Source organism: Oncorhynchus mykiss, chromosome 1, assembly GCF_013265735.2.
Source record: "Oncorhynchus mykiss isolate Arlee chromosome 1, USDA_OmykA_1.1, whole genome shotgun sequence".
Taxonomy (NCBI): domain Eukaryota; kingdom Metazoa; phylum Chordata; class Actinopteri; order Salmoniformes; family Salmonidae; genus Oncorhynchus; species Oncorhynchus mykiss.
Window position 1 is genome coordinate 70,398,608 of NC_048565.1, and position 17,362 is coordinate 70,415,969.

At 43.4% G+C, this 17,362-nt stretch overlaps 2 protein-coding genes across 32 annotated transcripts in view; one reads left to right on the top strand and one right to left on the bottom strand.

Annotated features, from left to right (window-relative positions):
- LOC110528470 (bifunctional heparan sulfate N-deacetylase/N-sulfotransferase 2) overlaps nt 1–6,016 on the top strand; it is a 174,665-nt gene extending 168,649 nt beyond the window's left edge. For all 5 annotated transcript variants that reach the window (XM_036984301.1, XM_036984309.1, XM_036984320.1 and 2 more), the window contains 8 exons: nt 2,180–2,308; nt 2,550–2,732; nt 2,936–3,032; nt 3,177–3,300; nt 3,582–3,756; nt 4,191–4,361; nt 4,541–4,753; nt 4,896–6,016. In XM_036984301.1, coding sequence (XP_036840196.1) covers nt 2,180–2,308; nt 2,550–2,732; nt 2,936–3,032; nt 3,177–3,300; nt 3,582–3,756; nt 4,191–4,361; nt 4,541–4,753; nt 4,896–5,021 — 1,218 coding nt within the window. In that variant the 3' untranslated portion in view covers nt 5,022–6,016. The remainder of the gene's footprint in view (nt 1–2,179; nt 2,309–2,549; nt 2,733–2,935; nt 3,033–3,176; nt 3,301–3,581; nt 3,757–4,190; nt 4,362–4,540; nt 4,754–4,895) is intronic.
- Nucleotides 6,017–6,732: 716 nt separating this feature from the next.
- Nucleotides 6,733–17,362, bottom strand: part of camk2g2 (calcium/calmodulin-dependent protein kinase (CaM kinase) II gamma 2) — a 106,934-nt gene continuing 96,304 nt past the window's right edge. For 24 of the 27 annotated variants that reach the window (XM_036984424.1, XM_036984356.1, XM_036984362.1 and 21 more), the window contains 4 exons: nt 14,938–15,013; nt 14,697–14,791; nt 11,475–11,724; nt 6,733–10,662 (listed from right to left, as the gene is read on the bottom strand). In XM_036984424.1, coding sequence (XP_036840319.1) covers nt 11,492–11,724; nt 14,697–14,791; nt 14,938–15,013 — 404 coding nt within the window. In that variant the 3' untranslated portion in view covers nt 6,733–10,662; nt 11,475–11,491. Of the gene's footprint in view, nt 10,663–11,474; nt 11,725–14,696; nt 14,792–14,937; nt 15,014–17,362 lie in introns of those variants that run through there. The other 3 variants (XM_036984443.1, XM_036984461.1, XM_036984434.1) reach the window with 1 other exon arrangement.

Here is a 17,362-nt window from a genome sequence, read left to right on the forward strand (position 1 = left end):
CTGGGGACAGCAAGGAGTCATCAGGCCAGGTAGTCCTGAGGCATGGTCCTAGGGCTCAGGTCCTCAGAGAGAGAATGGAAGAAAGAAGGAGAGAAAGAGAGAGCATACTTCAATTCACACAGGACACTGGATAAGACAGGAGAAATACTCCAGATATAACAGACTGACCCTAGCCCCCCGACACATAAACTATTGCAGCATTAAATACTGGAGGCTGACGATACCCCCGGATAAGGCCAAACAGGCAGGATATAACCCCACCCACTTTGCCAAAGCACAGCCCCCACACCACTAGAGGGATATCTTCAACCACCAACTTACCATCCTGAGATAAGGCAGAGTATAGCCCACAAAGATCTCTCCCACGGCACAACCCAAGGTGAGGGCGTCAACCCGGACAGGAAGATCACGTCAGTTACTCAACCCATTCAAGTGACGCACCCCTCCTAGGGACGGCATGGAAGAGCACCAGTAAGCCGGTGACTCAGCCCCTGTAATAGGGATAGAGGCAGAGAATCCCAGTGGAGAGAACCGGCTAGGCAGAGACAGCAAGGGCGGTTTGTTGCTCCAGTGCCTTTCTGTTCACCTTCACAATCTGGGCCAGACTACACTCAATCATAGGACCTACTGAAGAGATGAGTATTCAATAAAGACTTAAAGATTGAGACCGAGTCTGTCTCTCTCACATGGATAGGCAGATCATTCCATAAAAATTGAGCTCTATAGGAGAAAGCCCTGCCTCCAGTGTTTGCTTAGAAATTCTAGGGACAGTAAGGAGACCTGCGTTTTGTGACCGTAGCGTACGTGTATGTATGTACGGCAGGACCAAATCAGAAAGATGGGTAGGAGCAAGCCCATGTAATGCTTTGTAGGTTTACAGTAAAACCTTGAAATCAGCCCTTGCCTTGACAGGAAGCCAGTGTAGGGAGGCTAGCACTGGAGTAATATGATCAAATCTTTTGGTTTTAGTCAGGATTCTAGCAGCCGTGTTCTAATTGAAGTTTATTTAGTGCTTTATCCGGGTAGCCAGAAAGTAGAGCATTGCAGTAGTCTAACCTAGAAGTGACAAAAGCTCTTCTGGGAGAAGTGCCTTTCAAGCAACTTTTTTTTACAAATCATCATTAGTCACATCATCCAGCCTTAGAATGTATTAAAAATCAGAACATATTGCCCAACATTTGTATCACAACTAAAGTTACATAAATAACTGTAAATGAAGCATATAGGAGGACCTGTTTCTTTGTTAACCGCTCAACACAGAATAGCTGCATGTGTTCACTCCCTCAAATCATTTGGAGAAAATATCATTTCTATTTTATTCAGCCTTGTTCAATTGTATTCTTCATACTATAAAATAATGCCACGGAATTCTAAGCAAATCTTGCCTGCTAAATGAACTAGTGTAGCCCACAGCCATTTGGCATAGCCACATCAGGACCTAACATAAGGACAACTCAGAGTATGCTATTATTTTCTTCTGAAATAGACAACATTTTCTTCATATCATGCTTCTTTAGACCTGTCTACAATACATAATGGATTTATTGTGAAGGTGTTGGCTATGTTACATGGATTTATTAAACTTTTTAAAATGTAGATGTTCCAAAGGTCTGCATCAGTGGCTTGTAGGCTGTGTGGAAGCCAGGAGTGTTTATGTTAATTACCGGTCAATTACCCTGAGACCGACAGTTATTTGCTTGACAATCACCGGCTGACTAAATTTTCGTGACCGCCCTAGCTCATGTCTCCCCTAATCTCGAGAAGGATCATTCTCCCCACCAGATCACGTACCGGCCTGTCTCGGCCAAAGATAATGTCATTATCCAAGCAAATTTGAGAAAGTTTGAGGTAGGTTTTTAAAAATGTATGCCTTGGCCACAAATACGAGTTTAAGACGTCAACAACATTATTATAAGTTGTCTGAATATTAACTTTTAAAAGTGAGATTTTCACTCCACTTCAATTGAAGTCAAATGGTCCCACCATCTCTCATTGACATCAATGACAAAGTGAAAATATGACTTAATCAAGAGTTAGGATTTGCCCCTCAGTGCTTGGTGAGCGCACTCAAGGGCTTATACAAAGGTGCAAAGGCCCTATTCATTATTAAAGTGGCGAGAAGGAAGAGAAAGTTGATTATTTTGATGTATTGTTTACAGTTTCCCCTCTGTCTCTGCAGGTGTTACCTAGACAGACATGTGGCCTCTTCACTCACACTATCTTCTATAACGAGTACCCAGGAGGCTCCAAAGAGCTGGACAAGAGCATCAGGGGAGGAGAGCTGTTCCTCACCGTCCTCCTCAACCCTGTAAGTTCCAGTCCTCTCTGGAGATATTCTGCCTGTCATTACTGGAGCCTGCCACCCTCTTCAGGCCGCTGCTCTATATGACTGGAAGAATCTTAACTTGGAAAATGGAATTGTAACTTTAATTTTTGTGTAAATCATGCATCGGTGTCAATCTGTGCCACAAGTTGGGATTTAGCCTTGTATGCAGCTAAACAGTGAAAAGTCTCACTTCCCTCCTCTGACCCCCCCCCCCCCCCTCCAGATCAGCATCTTCATGACCCACCTGTCTAACTACGGGAATGACCGGCTGGGCCTGTACACCTTTGAGTCCCTGGTGAAGTTTGTTCAGTGTTGGACCAACCTGCGGCTGCAGACCCTGCCCCCCACGCAGCTGGCTGACAAATACTTCCAGATCTTCCCTGAGGAGAGGGACCCCCTCTGGCAGGTTAGGGAACTGCAATTATTATTACAGACATGGTAGTACAGCGGTTGTTAGTTACTGTTTCCTATTTTGGATATGTACTGTTTTCTTGAGATTGTTATAATAAAGTTTGGCCTATCAATTTATTTGAGTTTGCAATGAAATGACTTACTGATGAGCTATATGTACTGGTGACCCTAACCTAACCCCTCTCTATTTGTCCTCAGAACCCATGTCAGGACAAGAGGCATAAAGACATCTGGTCGAAGGAAAAGACCTGTGATAGACTACCCAGGTTCTTGGTCGTAGGCCCACAGAAAACAGGTGAGACCCTGTGGCCGGCCATTCTCCTCCGACGTAACCTCTCTCGCTCTTCGCACACTCTTGGCCAGAATGTGTTGCACGGTGGCATTTGTGGTGGTGCGTTTCAGTCCAACCAAAAGTGGATATTTCTATGTGTTATTTCAGGCACCACAGCCCTGCACTCATTCCTGAGCCTCCACCCTGCCATCACCAGTAGCTTCCCCAGTCCTGTCACCTTTGAGGAGATCCAATTCTTTAGCGGGCCCAACTACGACAACGGCATTGACTGGTAAGACAACATTCTTTAAACACTATAATGAAGCCTGTAGTCACCTCAACATGGCCTCTATGTAGTTCCTTCATGCTTACTTGTAGTTTAGTCTTCCTCCATATTGCTCTCTTATCTAGTCCTCTCATATCAGTGAGAACGTATAACAGTATGGTCTATTTGGTCCTAGGTGGAAAGGGACATGGCACAGAAAGCCATTCAAAGTTATTGGGACTTTTTATGTCATAAGCTCTCCCCTGGCCCTCAGTACACCAAACTGCTCTCCCCCCTCCTCTCTTCAGGTACATGGACTTCTTCCCCTTCCCATCGAATGTCAGCACAGACTTCATGTTTGAGAAAAGTGCCAACTACTTTGACACGGAGGTAGCCCCTAAGAGAGCGGCGGCCCTGCTGTCCCGGGCCAAGATCCTGGCTGTGCTCATCAACCCAGTGGACCGCGCCTACTCCTGGTACCAGGTGGGTCGATCACACTACACAGATCAGGTTCACCAATGTTCAGGATCAGCTCTAACTACCTCAGCCAAAGTATGAACCATTAGGGTCATGAAATATAAACTGTTCCCAGACCATTTTGACCGTTAAGTGACCACACATGCTGAAGAAACTGTAGGATGTAGAGTCATCTGTTTTTATTTTAGCTTCACCTGTGAGGTTTATTTGCTTGTAGGCCATTATTGTAAATAAGAATTTGTTCTTAACTAACTTGCCTAGTTAAATATAAAAAAAAAATCTCATTATTTACTTGTAGTTACTTTAACAAGCAAGGGAGGTCAAAGTTATCTTGTTACTTGATCCCTTTGAAGCCTGACCTCTGATAACCTTTGATAACCTCTGATAACCTGACTCATCATGGCTGACCTTTGACCTATCCCATGTGTGTGACCCTGCAGCACCAGCGGGCTCATCAGGACCCAATGGCCATCAACCACACATTCCAGGAGGTGGTGACAGCGGGGCCTGCCTCCCCCCGAGAGCTGATCATCCTGCAGAGACGCTGCCTTAAACCTGGGGCCTACGCCACCCACCTGGAGCGCTGGCTACACCACTACCAGCCCAGCCAGGTAACACTTTACTGGAAATACACATTCACATACACAGACATACCATACGAGCACAGCTAGATAATGAAAACTACAGGAGACGCCCCCAATCACCAATTCAGAATCATCCATTCAGTATTTTCCTGGCAGTACCACCTGTGTGAAGGCCAGAATGTGAGAGGTGTGATTCCTGTTTCCAGGTGCACATAGTGGACGGGTCCCAGCTGCGTTCCAACCCTGCCCTGGTCATGGAGGGCATCCAGAGGTTCCTGGGGGTCACACCCATCTTCAACTACACTCAGGCTCTGACATACGATGAAAGTAAAGGGTTCTGGTGCCAGCGGGTGGAAGGTGGACGACCCAAGTGTCTTGGCAAGAGTAAAGGCAGGAAATACCCTGACATGACCCCTGAGGTACAGTGATGTCACACACACATTATCCCGTTGTCAGCGTGCCATGATGCATTTTGTTTCACTTTTGTCTAACATGTAATTATGTCTAAACAAGTGCCTCATACAGTCCTTACCTGATTGTTCTCTGCTGTGTGCATTACAGTCGCGTGCCTTCCTGACGGAGCATTACCGGGAGCACAACATGGAGCTGCTGAGGCTGCTGAACCGGCTGGGCCAGCCCCTGCCCGCCTGGCTAAGAGAGGAGCTGCAGAGCTCCAGCTGGAGCTGAGAGTGGAACCACAGTCTGGAATGGAGCACTGCCCCACCCGGCTTGGCCCGGGGGGAGAGGGCCCTGTTCACCCACACCCACACCAGTCACTACAGAGGGTGGATGAGGTGAGAGGGCGGGAGGACAGCCCCCTATCAGGACAATGGACTCCGAAACGCCACTGTAACAACCAAACCTCATGGGTGGAATAATGACCTCTAATAAGAGAGTTAATGAGTTGGACTGAAACACCTTGCAGTCGCACACATCGTCTTCATCCAGAAAGTAGAGGACTTGTCTAAGCCTGCAGACGGTTAGACTGACTGATGCCAGGGTCTGGTAGACTGAGAGGGGGTGGGGGATGTCTAATGTCACCCGACTATTTAACAGGAACTGAACTCACAGGATATCCTGTGGCCCTGTAGCGCATGAATGAGCTCGGAAACATACGTGGTCACAAGATCACACACACACACACACTTCTCATTTCTTCAGAAGAATGATTGTAAAACGTTGTACATTTTAAATCTGTTGTATATTTTGGGCGGGGGGGGGGGGGGGGGGGGAAATGTGACAGAATAGACATTGACTAAACGAGACAGCGTACTGTAGTGCTCTGGACAGAGGCGTGTGCCGTAGGATGGATGTGGGGCATTAATCACATGCCACAGCACCTCCAGACTCTCTCTGTGCATTCCACTACCCCAGAGCTGAGGCCATTCTGACAAACAAACTGTCTACTAAAGGCCACAGTCGACAGAGAAACCACACACTTTAACATGCACTTTCCCCAACTCTCACATAGGTACCCAGCCAGTTTAGAGCTGCGTAGAGAGAGGAGGATGAGCTAGAGGGAGATGGAGATGGGGAAAAAGAGAGGGTCTATGTCTCTCTGCCTGTGACTGTCCGTCTTAACAGGAGCTGCTGTCTTGTCTTCTTTTGTTTATTTTGTAAAAACTACAAAACAAAGACCAACGCTGTATCATCTCTAATAAACTCAGAGAGGTTGGAATGAATTGTTTATTTATTTAATTTTTTTTACCCACAGCTTCTGCATGTCTGTCAATGCAGGAGCCACTGTCTTTTACCCATCTGATGCGGTCTACAGAAGACTGGAATGAAAACGGCAGTACCTCCAGTGTTTGACGGACAGGAGACTAGAGGTACATATTATAGTCTGCAGTACAGTAATTCTACTCTTCGGGAAGGCATCTTTTCAATGTATTATTCCACAGGATCTATCATTTATGTAAGTGATGAAGTCAGAGACGCTCGGGCCGGCAAACCGTGCCAATATATCCTCCAAACACCGGCTTCGAGGGCATTATCACTTAACTATGTCGCATGACGAATCTGTGAGAAACCTGTTAAATGGGCAGATCATGTTCATTATTCACGGTCCAGTGTTAACAAGGGACTTGACCACAATCTCCAAAGTCCCTTAGCTGGATAGACTCCAGTAGCAGTGCGTGGGTAAAATCACTGGGGAAGCCAAGCCCCCCTCCCCCCTCAAAAAATAAGCCATATTACAAGCAATGTGTTACCTTACTCTGCATTGGTTTGACACAGGCAAGATACATTTCTATCCTGGATGGATGGACGAGCACACACTTACATGAAAATGACAAAACCGACCACTTATGTTGAAATGTAATTTTAATGAAATAATTGTCAGATTGTTTCCATAAGAACAAAGCTATGATGATCTACTAACATTCAAACAAACACTTGATCGTTTAAGTCATGGTTTTATTTATTATATATTCATGCAAAAATCCAGCATCCAAATCAAAACGGAGTATAGTCATATGTATCCTTACTATATGATTACAATGAAGTAAATATACCTTTTTTTATTTAATTTTTTGTACTTTTTTTTTTAAACGTGATATCACTTCATTTCAATATTTGAGACGGAGACATTTTCATTGACCTTGAGGATGCAAGTAACATATAGATTTCCATTTTTTTAATCAAGTAAACACAGACAGTGAAAAATATTACCAGAAAGTAGACATGCATATTTCTTTCTCTTGTAAAACTGCATATATAGTTGTTAAAGTGTGTGGCTTTTAATGTCTTTTTCAGTATTTGTTTTTGTAAGTATATCAAGGCCCTCTTCCTGTCCTGCTAGCTACTTAGGTAGGCTATAGTATAATCCAAGGTTAACTATCCTTCCCTCAATAACTATTTCTCTCTTCTTCTTCCCTTTGAATTCTTTTGAAGAGTTGAAGTAAACAGCATAGTAGTTCTCATTCCCATGGCTGTGTGAACACCGAAGCAATGAATGGAAGCATCAGGCCCAGTGGGAGAGAGAGAGAGAGGCCAGTGCCCACAGCACAAAGTCAGGAAAAACTATTTGAGCCAAAAAAACATCACACAGTTCAGTACTGTATACATTGCATTATGGTGCAAAAGGGAAACAGTTTCATGGCAGGTATGTCACGATGCGCAGTAGGGTGGGCGGGGCCAGTTGTGACCATGATATGAACACCGAGCACAGGTTTTGTTTTAACGCGTTTCATTCAACATATTTTGATATCATTTTCTATGACCAAGAGTCTCATCGGTAGGTTGTTGTCTTTTCGGTGCCCGGCCTTCCACAGGTTCAATGGAACGCCATTACTATGGAGCTGCTTAGCACAGAAAGGAAGGGGTTAACAGCAAGCTTCACCCCTCTGGCGGTACAAAGTCACAAGTTGCTACAACACAGTGAAAAACAGTGTTCCAATGTTTTACCATTATCACAAAGATATGTTTTTAAAGGGAGATTGTTTTTAGTGTGTGTCTCTCATAACAAACAAATAAACGCAACCATTTCAAAGATTTTGCTGAGTTACAGTTCATATACATAAATTAGGCTCTAATCACATGACCGGGCAGGGGCACAGCCATGGGTGGGCCTGGGAGGAGAGCATAGGCCCACCCACTGGGAGCCAGGCCCAGCCAATCAGTGTTCTTTCCCCACAAAAAGGCTTTATTACAGACAAAAATACTCCTCAGAAGCACCCTCCCTCCCGTTAATGGTAAAACATAGGAACGCTCCTCAGCAGCAGCCCCCTCGATCTCTTAGGTGAAGAAGCAGGATGAGGAGGGCTGGCATGGTTACAAGTGTTCTGCGGTTGTGAGGCCGGTTGGACGTACTACCAAATTCTCTAAAATGTTATGCTAGAGAAATGAACATGACATTTTCTGGCAACAGCTCTGGTGGACATTCCTGCAGTCAACATGCCAATTGCACGCTCCCTCAACATTGTGTTATGTGACAAAACTGCAGATTGAGTGACCTTTTATTGTCCACAGCACAGGGAGCACCAGATTAATAACCATGCTGTTTAGTCAGCTTCTTGATATGCCACACCTGTCAGGTGGATGTATTATCTTGGCAAAGGAGAAATGCTCATTAAGAGGGATGTAAACAAATGTGTGCTCAAAATGTTAGATATTTAAGCTTTTTGTGAGTATGGAACATTTCTGGGATCTTTATTTCAGCTCATGAAACATGGGACCAGCACTTTACATGTTGCGTTTATATTTTTGCTCAGTGTATATATATATTCAAATATAATTTGCATTGGGAGTGCACTGTGTGTGTGTTGATTCCACATATGTGTATTGTGGGAATTGGGTTGGACAGGGGAGGCTTGGGTGTGATTGGCCAGCTGCCTGAGCCCCAACCCCCACCTCAACTGCCTCCCCATATTTCCAGCTCCAATCTCAAAAAGAAATGGATTATTCATAATAATACCAACATTACAAACACTAACATCTAGAACAGTTACAACTGAAACCCGGGATAAAGGGACCAATCCATTGATTGCCTTAAGCGTGGCCCCCAGATCCACCTCCCGGCCCTTCCCCAGCCAGCTGTTCGACATGCCACCACCAGCCACTGGCCAACTCAACACCCCACTTTACAGCATTTTCATTTTCACATGCTTTTAGTGCCAATGACTTTACAGAGAGGTATGGCAAGCGAAGACGGACAATATACAATGTTCGAGAACAGGACAGGGACCAGAACAAGAGAGACAGGCAAAGGGTGATATCACACTGAGTGGCGCTAATAGAAAGCTGATTAGCAGGGTCACTAACTACAGAAACACAGGTAGAGACCCCAGGAGTAAGTGAGCTTAACCTGAAGTTGCAGAAACGTTCATCCGGGGAGTGAACAGAACAGCATTGAGTCTCAAGTTTGTGCCAAACAGTACCGGCCATTTTAGATTTTATTAAATTTTTCCATATTTCCCCCCCCAAAATGTTTTATCAAACATGTTAAAGTCAGAGTAGAAAACAATAGGAAGGAGAGGTGTACGAGCTTTCAGAGTTTGTGGTTTGGGGTCTCCGTCAGAATAGTAGCAGTAGGCTTGATTGTGTCATGTGCCCTCTAGTGGCCCAAGGAAGAAGGCAAACTCGGCACACTGAACCAATAGTAGTGTTCTGCAACTTCAGGTTGTGCTGGTCAGGAGAATGTGGCCTGTTGCTGGAGGAGCTGGCTGGTCTACATACCCAAAGGGCACACCACAGTGAGCTGGATTTTGGGCCTTGTGTGAGCATGCATGTGTGCATATACACTGGGGATCTCAAAGCGCAAACGAGCTTGAAAAGGGAGCTATAGGGACATGAGAACGCATCTTCACTCTCACACACGCATCCAAACCCTGAAAGTAAAGTCTTTCTCCTTATAAATATGAATGTATACATTACTATATTAAATAAAGTCCCCATAAAAATAAAAAAAATCTTCACACACAAAATACTTTCAAATACAGCATCATTCAGGGGATAAAAATGAAGAGGTCCACAATAACACATCAGAATACTAAAAAACAAGAGTCCCTTCTGCAACACACCCGACCCATAAAAAGATAACATCTACATTAAAACAATGTCTAAAATGTTGATATTACTGTAAGTAACAATTTAGAGCTTGGTTCAATTCGTATCGCGGAAGTTCAGCGCTATAACGTGTTTGAAATTTAAAGGCAATGTGCTCGCGTTCGTGGAGACTGCATTCACGGCAAACGATGCATCGGTCCGCTCAATCATAAAAATGACCTTTAAATTTCAATCGCGCCATAGCGCTGAACCTGCGATACGGATTGAATCAAGCTTTTTGTTTTTCAGAAATGTTCCCTTCTAGCATTTGTTTGCATCCAGCAACAGAAATAATTAGATATGTTAACTGTGAAACAAACAAAACAAAAAAACAACCACCACAAAAATTAGGGTGTTCTCCTTTTTCTATTTTTTTTATAGAAAATTCACATTTATTTTCTTTAATCATTACTACCATACCTGCTGATTAAATGTGAAGGTTTTTTGATAATTTATTTTACATATGTTAATACTTTAAACACTTTCAAAACTGCAAAAAAAATATGGATCCATGGAAAAGGACAAGACAGCGCCCCCCTGTGGGCGTCAGAAGCATGCACCGTCTGGAGGGCAGGGCTTCAGCTACAGCCGGCCCCCAACATATAGCTAGGGTTGGACTGGATTGGTGGTGGTGGTGTTGTCAGTCGGTCGGCTTTAAAATATTTTATTTTGTTATATTTTCCCCTTAGATTTTAAACTTCCAAGCGTTCTCTTCTGGCAGGGCTCTTGGCGCCAATCCGACCACTGAGAAAATGCTCCAATCGGCTTCCGAATTCAGGCAAAGCTGAGAGAAAGGGAGAGAGTGGTAGGGAGGGCACAGGACAGCCTGTCAAGAGTGTGTACATCTCCAAACTACTCCTGAGTTGACATAACTTTATACACTGAGTATACAAAACATTATGAACACCTGCTCTTTCCACTACAGACTGACCAGGTGAAAGCTGTGATCCCTTATTGATGTCACTTGTTAAATCCACTTAAATCAGTGTAGATGAAGGGGAGGAGATGGGTTAAAGAAGGATTTTGAAGCCTTGAGGCAATTGAGACATGGATTATGTATGTGTGCCATTCAGATGGTGAATGGGCAAGACAAAATATTTAAGTGCCTTTGAATGGAGTATGGTAGTAGGTGGCAGGCCGCACCAGTCTGTGTCAAGAACTGCAATGTTGCTGGGTTTTTCACGCTCAACAGTTTCCCGTGTATATCAAGAATATATCACCACCCAAAGGACATCCAGCCAACTTGACACAACTGTGGGAAGCATTGGAGTCAACATGGGCCAGCATCCCTAGGGAATGCTTACGACACCTTGGGGGGCGGCGGGCAACTCAATATTACTCAGTATATACAGCACTTAGACCTCTTTGCAACAGGTGGCACATAAGATCACACACAGTGCCTCGGAAAAGTATTCAGACCCCTTGACTTTATTAATCCATTTTAGAATAAGGCCGTAACAAAATGTGGAAAAAGTCAAGGTTGTCTGAATAGTTTCCAAAGGCACTGTTCATCAACACAAATATATGTACAGTATCAGCACGTGTGTGAGGGAGAGCACAGACAGACCCTAAAATAAAGCTCTCTGCAGTCAGCACCTGTGTCTGATAAAGGTTCACTGGAGAGGTGCGGCAGGCGCTCCTGAACAGTGGAAATGCACGTTGAGCCACTTGGCATCGCGGCGGTGCCACACGCGGGTCTCCTCTGACTGGCAGGAGCGCGGGCGCCCCTGGCTGTCGATGTACTGGGTCAGGCGGATGTAGGCGATGCAGGCCGCGTCCTCCCCGATCAGGTGCACATGGGGGTTCAGGATGGTGGTGTGGACCGGCTTACTGTTCTTACTCAACACTACATGGGAGACAGGGACACACAGTCATCAACTTACATGAGTTTGTGTTTAAATGGACTTCATCCTTGATTAGATTCAAATAGAGAAAGACCTACCAGACCTTTAGTGTAAAATAGTGTGCTCAGTGACTTGGTAAAGACATTTTTAAAAATACCACAATGAACACATTAACAGGTTTTAACAGGGTAGTTCCACAAATACAGTGCCTTGCGAAAGTATTCGGCCCCCTTGAACTTTGCAACCTTTTGCCACATTTCAGGCTTCAAACATAAAGATATAAAACTGTATTTTTTTGTGAAGAATCAACAACAAGTGGGACACAATCATGAAGTGGAACGACATTTATTGGATATTTCAAACTTTTTTAACAAATCAAAAACTGAAAAATTGGGCGTGCAAAATTATTCAGCCCCTTTACTTTCAGTGCAGCAAACTCTCTCCAGAAGTTCAGTGAGGATCTCTGAATGATCCAATGTTGACCTAAATGACTAATGATGATAAATACAATCCACCTGTGTGTAATCAAGTCTCTGTATAAATGCACCTGCACTGTGATAGTCTCAGAGGTCCGTTAAAAGCGCAGAGAGCATCATGAAGAACAAGGAACACACCAGGCAGGTCCGAGATACTGTTGTGAAGAAGTTTAAAGCCGGATTTGGATACAAAAAGATTTCCCAAGCTTTAAACATCCCAAGGAGCACTGTGCAAGCGATAATATTGAAATGGAAGGAGTATCAGACCACTGCAAATCTACCAAGACCTGGCCGTCCCTCTAAACTTTCAGCTCATACAAGGAGAAGACTGATCAGAGATGCAGCCAAGAGGCCCATGATCACTCTGGATGAACTGCAGAGATCTACAGCTGAGGTGGGAGACTCTGTCCATAGGACAACAATCAGTCGTATATTGCACAAATCTGGCCTTTATGGAAGAGTGGCAAGAAGAAAGCCATTTCTTAAAGATATCCATAAAAAGTGTTGTTTAAAGTTTGCCACAAGCCACCTGGGAGACACACCAAACATGTGGAAGAAGGTGCTCTGGTCAGATGAAACCAAAATTGAACTTTTTGGCAACAATGCAAAACGTTATGTTTGGCGTAAAAGCAACACAGCTGAACACACCATCCCCACTGTCAAACATGGTGGTGGCAGCATCATGGTTTGGGCCTGCTTTTCTTCAGCAGGGACAGGGAAGATGGTTAAAATTGATGGGAAGATGGATGGAGCCAAATACAGGACCATTCTGGAAGAAAACCTGATGGAGTCTGCAAAAAACCTGAGACTGGGACGGAGATTTGTCTTCCAACAAGACAATGATCCAAAACATAAAGCAAAATCTACAATGGAATGGTTAAAAAATAAACATATCCGGGTGTTAGAATGGCCAAGTCAAAGTCCAGACCTGAATCCAATCGAGAATCTGTGGAAAGAACTGAAAACTGCTGTTCACATCCAACCTCACTGAGCTCGAGCTGTTTTGCAAGGAGGAATGGGAAAAAAAATTCAGTCTCTCGATGTGCAAAACTGATAGACATACCCCAAGCGACTTACAGCTGTAATCGCAGCAAAAGGTGGCGCTACAAAGTATTAACTTAAGGGGGCTGAATAATTTTGCACGCCCAATTTTTCAGTTTTTGATTTGTTAAAAAAGTTTGAAATATCCAATAAATGTCGTTCCACTTCATGATTGTGTCCCACTTGTTGTTGATTCTTCACAAAAAAATACAGTTTTGTATCTTTATGTTTGAAGCCTGAAATGTGGCAAAAGGTCGCAAAGTTCAAGGGGGCCGAATACTTTCGCAAGGCACTGTAGTGTCTTTTAAGTCTCAAACATTGTTTACATTTTTATGAAACACTCAATTCAACAGTTTTATGAAACACTCAATTCAACAGTTTTATGAAACACTCAATTCAACAGTTTTATGAAACACTCAATTCAACAGTTTTATGAAACACTCAATTCAACAGTTTTATGAAACACTCAATTCAACAGTTTTATGAAACACTCAATTCAACAGTTTTATGAAATACTCAATTCAACAGTTTTATGAAACACTCAATTCAACAGTTTTATGAAACACTCAATTCAACAGTTTTATGAAACACTCAATTCAACAGTTTTATGAAACACTCAATTCAACAGTTTTATGAAACACTCAATTCAACAGTTTTATGAAACACTCAATTCAACAGTTTTATGAAACACTCAATTCAACTGTTTTATGAAACACTCAATTCAACAGTTTTATGAAACACTCAATTCAACAGTTTTATGAAACACTCAATTCAACAGTTGGATCACATACATTTATGCTTTAACAAAATGAAACCATGTAGAAATTCCAATAGCAGTGTGTTTTCATTCAAATACGATTTGCTTTCTCTTAGTCCAAATCTAGGAAGATTTTAACCCACTTAATGCCACGATTTTGTAAATCATTAGATTCATTTACATTTGGCCCTCAGGTGTAAGGTCAACCTTGTAACATAAACTGAACTTTCGTTTGAATATGGTAAAACTATCCCTTTTAATATATTTAGTTTTTTACAGTTGATTTGGTTCTACTCTTTCTGGCCATTTTCTGGTCTTTGTATTGGAAAACTGAGCACGTAGATCATACCACGCCAACTGTGCTACCCATCGATGGATAGATAGGCTAGACATTTTTTAACAAGTAAAAATCCCCCCTCCGTGCTGCACACAACAAGCTTACATTCCCCATCACAAGGGGAGATTAGCCTGATTGAAGGTAACATCTATAACCCTGTCACTTTAGTGGGCACTTTTGTAGTCTTTTTCTTACCTCTTGAGATGGTAAGACATGTTTTATGATGCTGTTTATGTGTTCTATGTTCTATGTGCTGTTTATGAAAAAACAAGGTGAAAGTCATTTTTGACCAAAATACACTTCCCAAGAGGCATCATTTGTGGAATGACCATGTCTAGTTCCCTGTTGATAAGAGATGCTTACAGTTCTCAAAGTAGAACTTGTGGAAGTCCATGCCCTCCACCAGGTTTCCCAAAGCCTCAGGTTCAAACGAGGTTAGTCCGGGGTCACAGATTCTCCTGGAGGGGAAATCAGACACATCATCAACATCTTACGTACCACATGAACAGGGCCTACTCTAGTAACGACCAGGGACATCAGCAGGGTTAGGGTTGTTCAGTTCTAAACCAGGAGGCACACACACAATCTATGTATGTAAACTCACGTGTAAGCCTCGAAGTCTCCGTTGTTGATGGCCTCAATCAGCTGCTCAGTAATCTTGATGATCTCCTGTTTGCGAGCTGAAATCCGGTGAACGATAGATAGAAAGAAAGATGGACAGATGGAATTAGAGAGACCCTAAAAGTGCTCCGGTCAGAAATACTTGAAGATCAGCATGCAGAACCCCTCACACCCATGCTTCACCTAGCTCACTAGCCCTTTCCTGTATGGCACTGATTGCAGAGACTGCACTCACAATGCCATCCAAAGCCTATTGTTGTTTGGTTGTACAAAGACACAACAGCTCTACTGGGGACCACCAATCTCATAAAAACGACTCTAACAGGCCGCAACTCAGCTGCAGTCCAGCTCCCTCCCTTTCCATTCGAATAGTCTGCCCTACCCAAAGCACCTGGCAATGTTTGAGTTTTTGAACAGTTTCACTTCCCTAAATCTCAAGTGCATGGAAACAGTTTCTAATTCTCCTAGGTAACTTCAGATGTGTTGATATTTTTGTTCTATAATTCCTGGTCTAAACCTCAACTATGTCTACAACTCCATCCTCAACACTCATCAGACAAGTGACACACAAACCAACTGGGCTCACTGAAATGTCATTTGGGAGGGTGACACACAGATAGCCCACTACGCCAGACAGCCTACCAGCAGAGTCGAGAAATTCCACACAGCACACATATATATATATATATCACACACACACATACACAGTACCAGTCAAAAGTTTGGACACACATACTCATGAGATTCTTCAAAGTAGCCACCCGTTGCCTTGATGACAGCGTTGCACTCTTGGCATTCTCTCAACCAGCTTCATGAGGAATGCTTTTCCAACCGTCTTGAAGGAGTTTCCACATATGCTGAGTACTTGTTGGCTGCTTTTCCTTGACACTGCGGTCCAACTCATCCCAAACCATCTCAATTGGGTTGAGGTCAGATGATTGTGGAGGCCATGTCATCTGATGCAGCACTCCATAACTCTCATTCTTGGTCAAATAGCCCTCACACTGCCTGGAGGTGTGTTGGGTCATTGTCCTGTTGAAAAACAAATGATAGTCCCACTAAGCGCAAACCAGATGGGATGGCGTATTGTGGCAGAATGCTGTGGTAGCCATGCTGGTTAAGTGTGCCTTGAATTCTAAATAAATCACTGACAGTCACCAGCAAAGCACCATCACACCTCCTCCTCCATGCTTCACGGTGGGAACCACACATGCGGAGATCATCCATTCATCTACTCTGTGTCTCACAAAGACACGGCAGTTGGAACCAAAAATCTCAAATTTGGACTCATCAGACCAAAGGACAGATTTCCACCGGTCTAATGTCCATTGCTCGTGTTTCCTGGCCCAAGCAAGGCTCTTCTTCTTATTAGTGTCCTTTAGTAATGGCTTCTTTGCAGCAATTCAACCATGAATGCCTGATTCATGCAGTCTCCTCTGAACAGTTGATGTTGAGATGTCTGTTACTTGAACTAATTTATTTGGGCTGCATTCTGAGGTGCAGTTAACTCTAATGAACTTATCCTCTGCAGCAGAGGTAACTCTGGGTCTTCCTTTCCTGTGGTGGTCCTCATGGGAACCAGTTTCATCATAGCGCTTGATAGTTTTTGCGACTACATTGACATTTTTCTGATTGACTGACCTTCATGTTTTAAAGTAATGATGGACTGTCGTTTCTCTTTGCTGATTTGAGCTGTTCTTGCCATAATATGGTCTTGGTCTTTTACCAAATACGGCTATCTTCTGTATACAAATCCTACCTTGTCACAACACAACTGATTGGCTCAAATGGTTAAAATTAACTGCCTTGTTAAAATGTACTTTTAACAAGGCACACCTGTTAATTGAAATGCATTCCAGGTGAGTACTATCAACCTCATGAAGCTGGTTGAGAGAATGCCAAAGATGTCATCAAAGCAAAGGGTGGCTACTTTGAAGAATATCAAATATAAAATATATTCTGATTGATATATATTCTGAACACTTTTTTGGTTACTACATGATTCCATATGTTATTTCATTGTTTTAATATCTTCACTATTATTCTACAATGCATAAAATAGTAAAAAATTAAGAAAAACCCTGGAATGGTACCATATATATATATATATATATATATATAAAAACTGCGAGCACACCTCTGTTCATATTCCCACAGGAATTATGAACTGGCAAAAAGCAGCTCAAGCCTGGCTTTACAGAAGCTGCCCCAGGGCTGTCTAACTTACTCAGCTGCACGTTGCTGCCCCCTGGGGCCACGGAGGGTGGCGCAGGCAGAGCTTGCTCTAAGTCAGGACAGGAGCTATGACCTGAACTTTTCCAATTAGCAAAAGTGTGCTTAGCATCGTCATGCAGTGGGGCAGCTGGAAGACAACATGACAACAGCAACAAAATGGCAACCATGTAAGC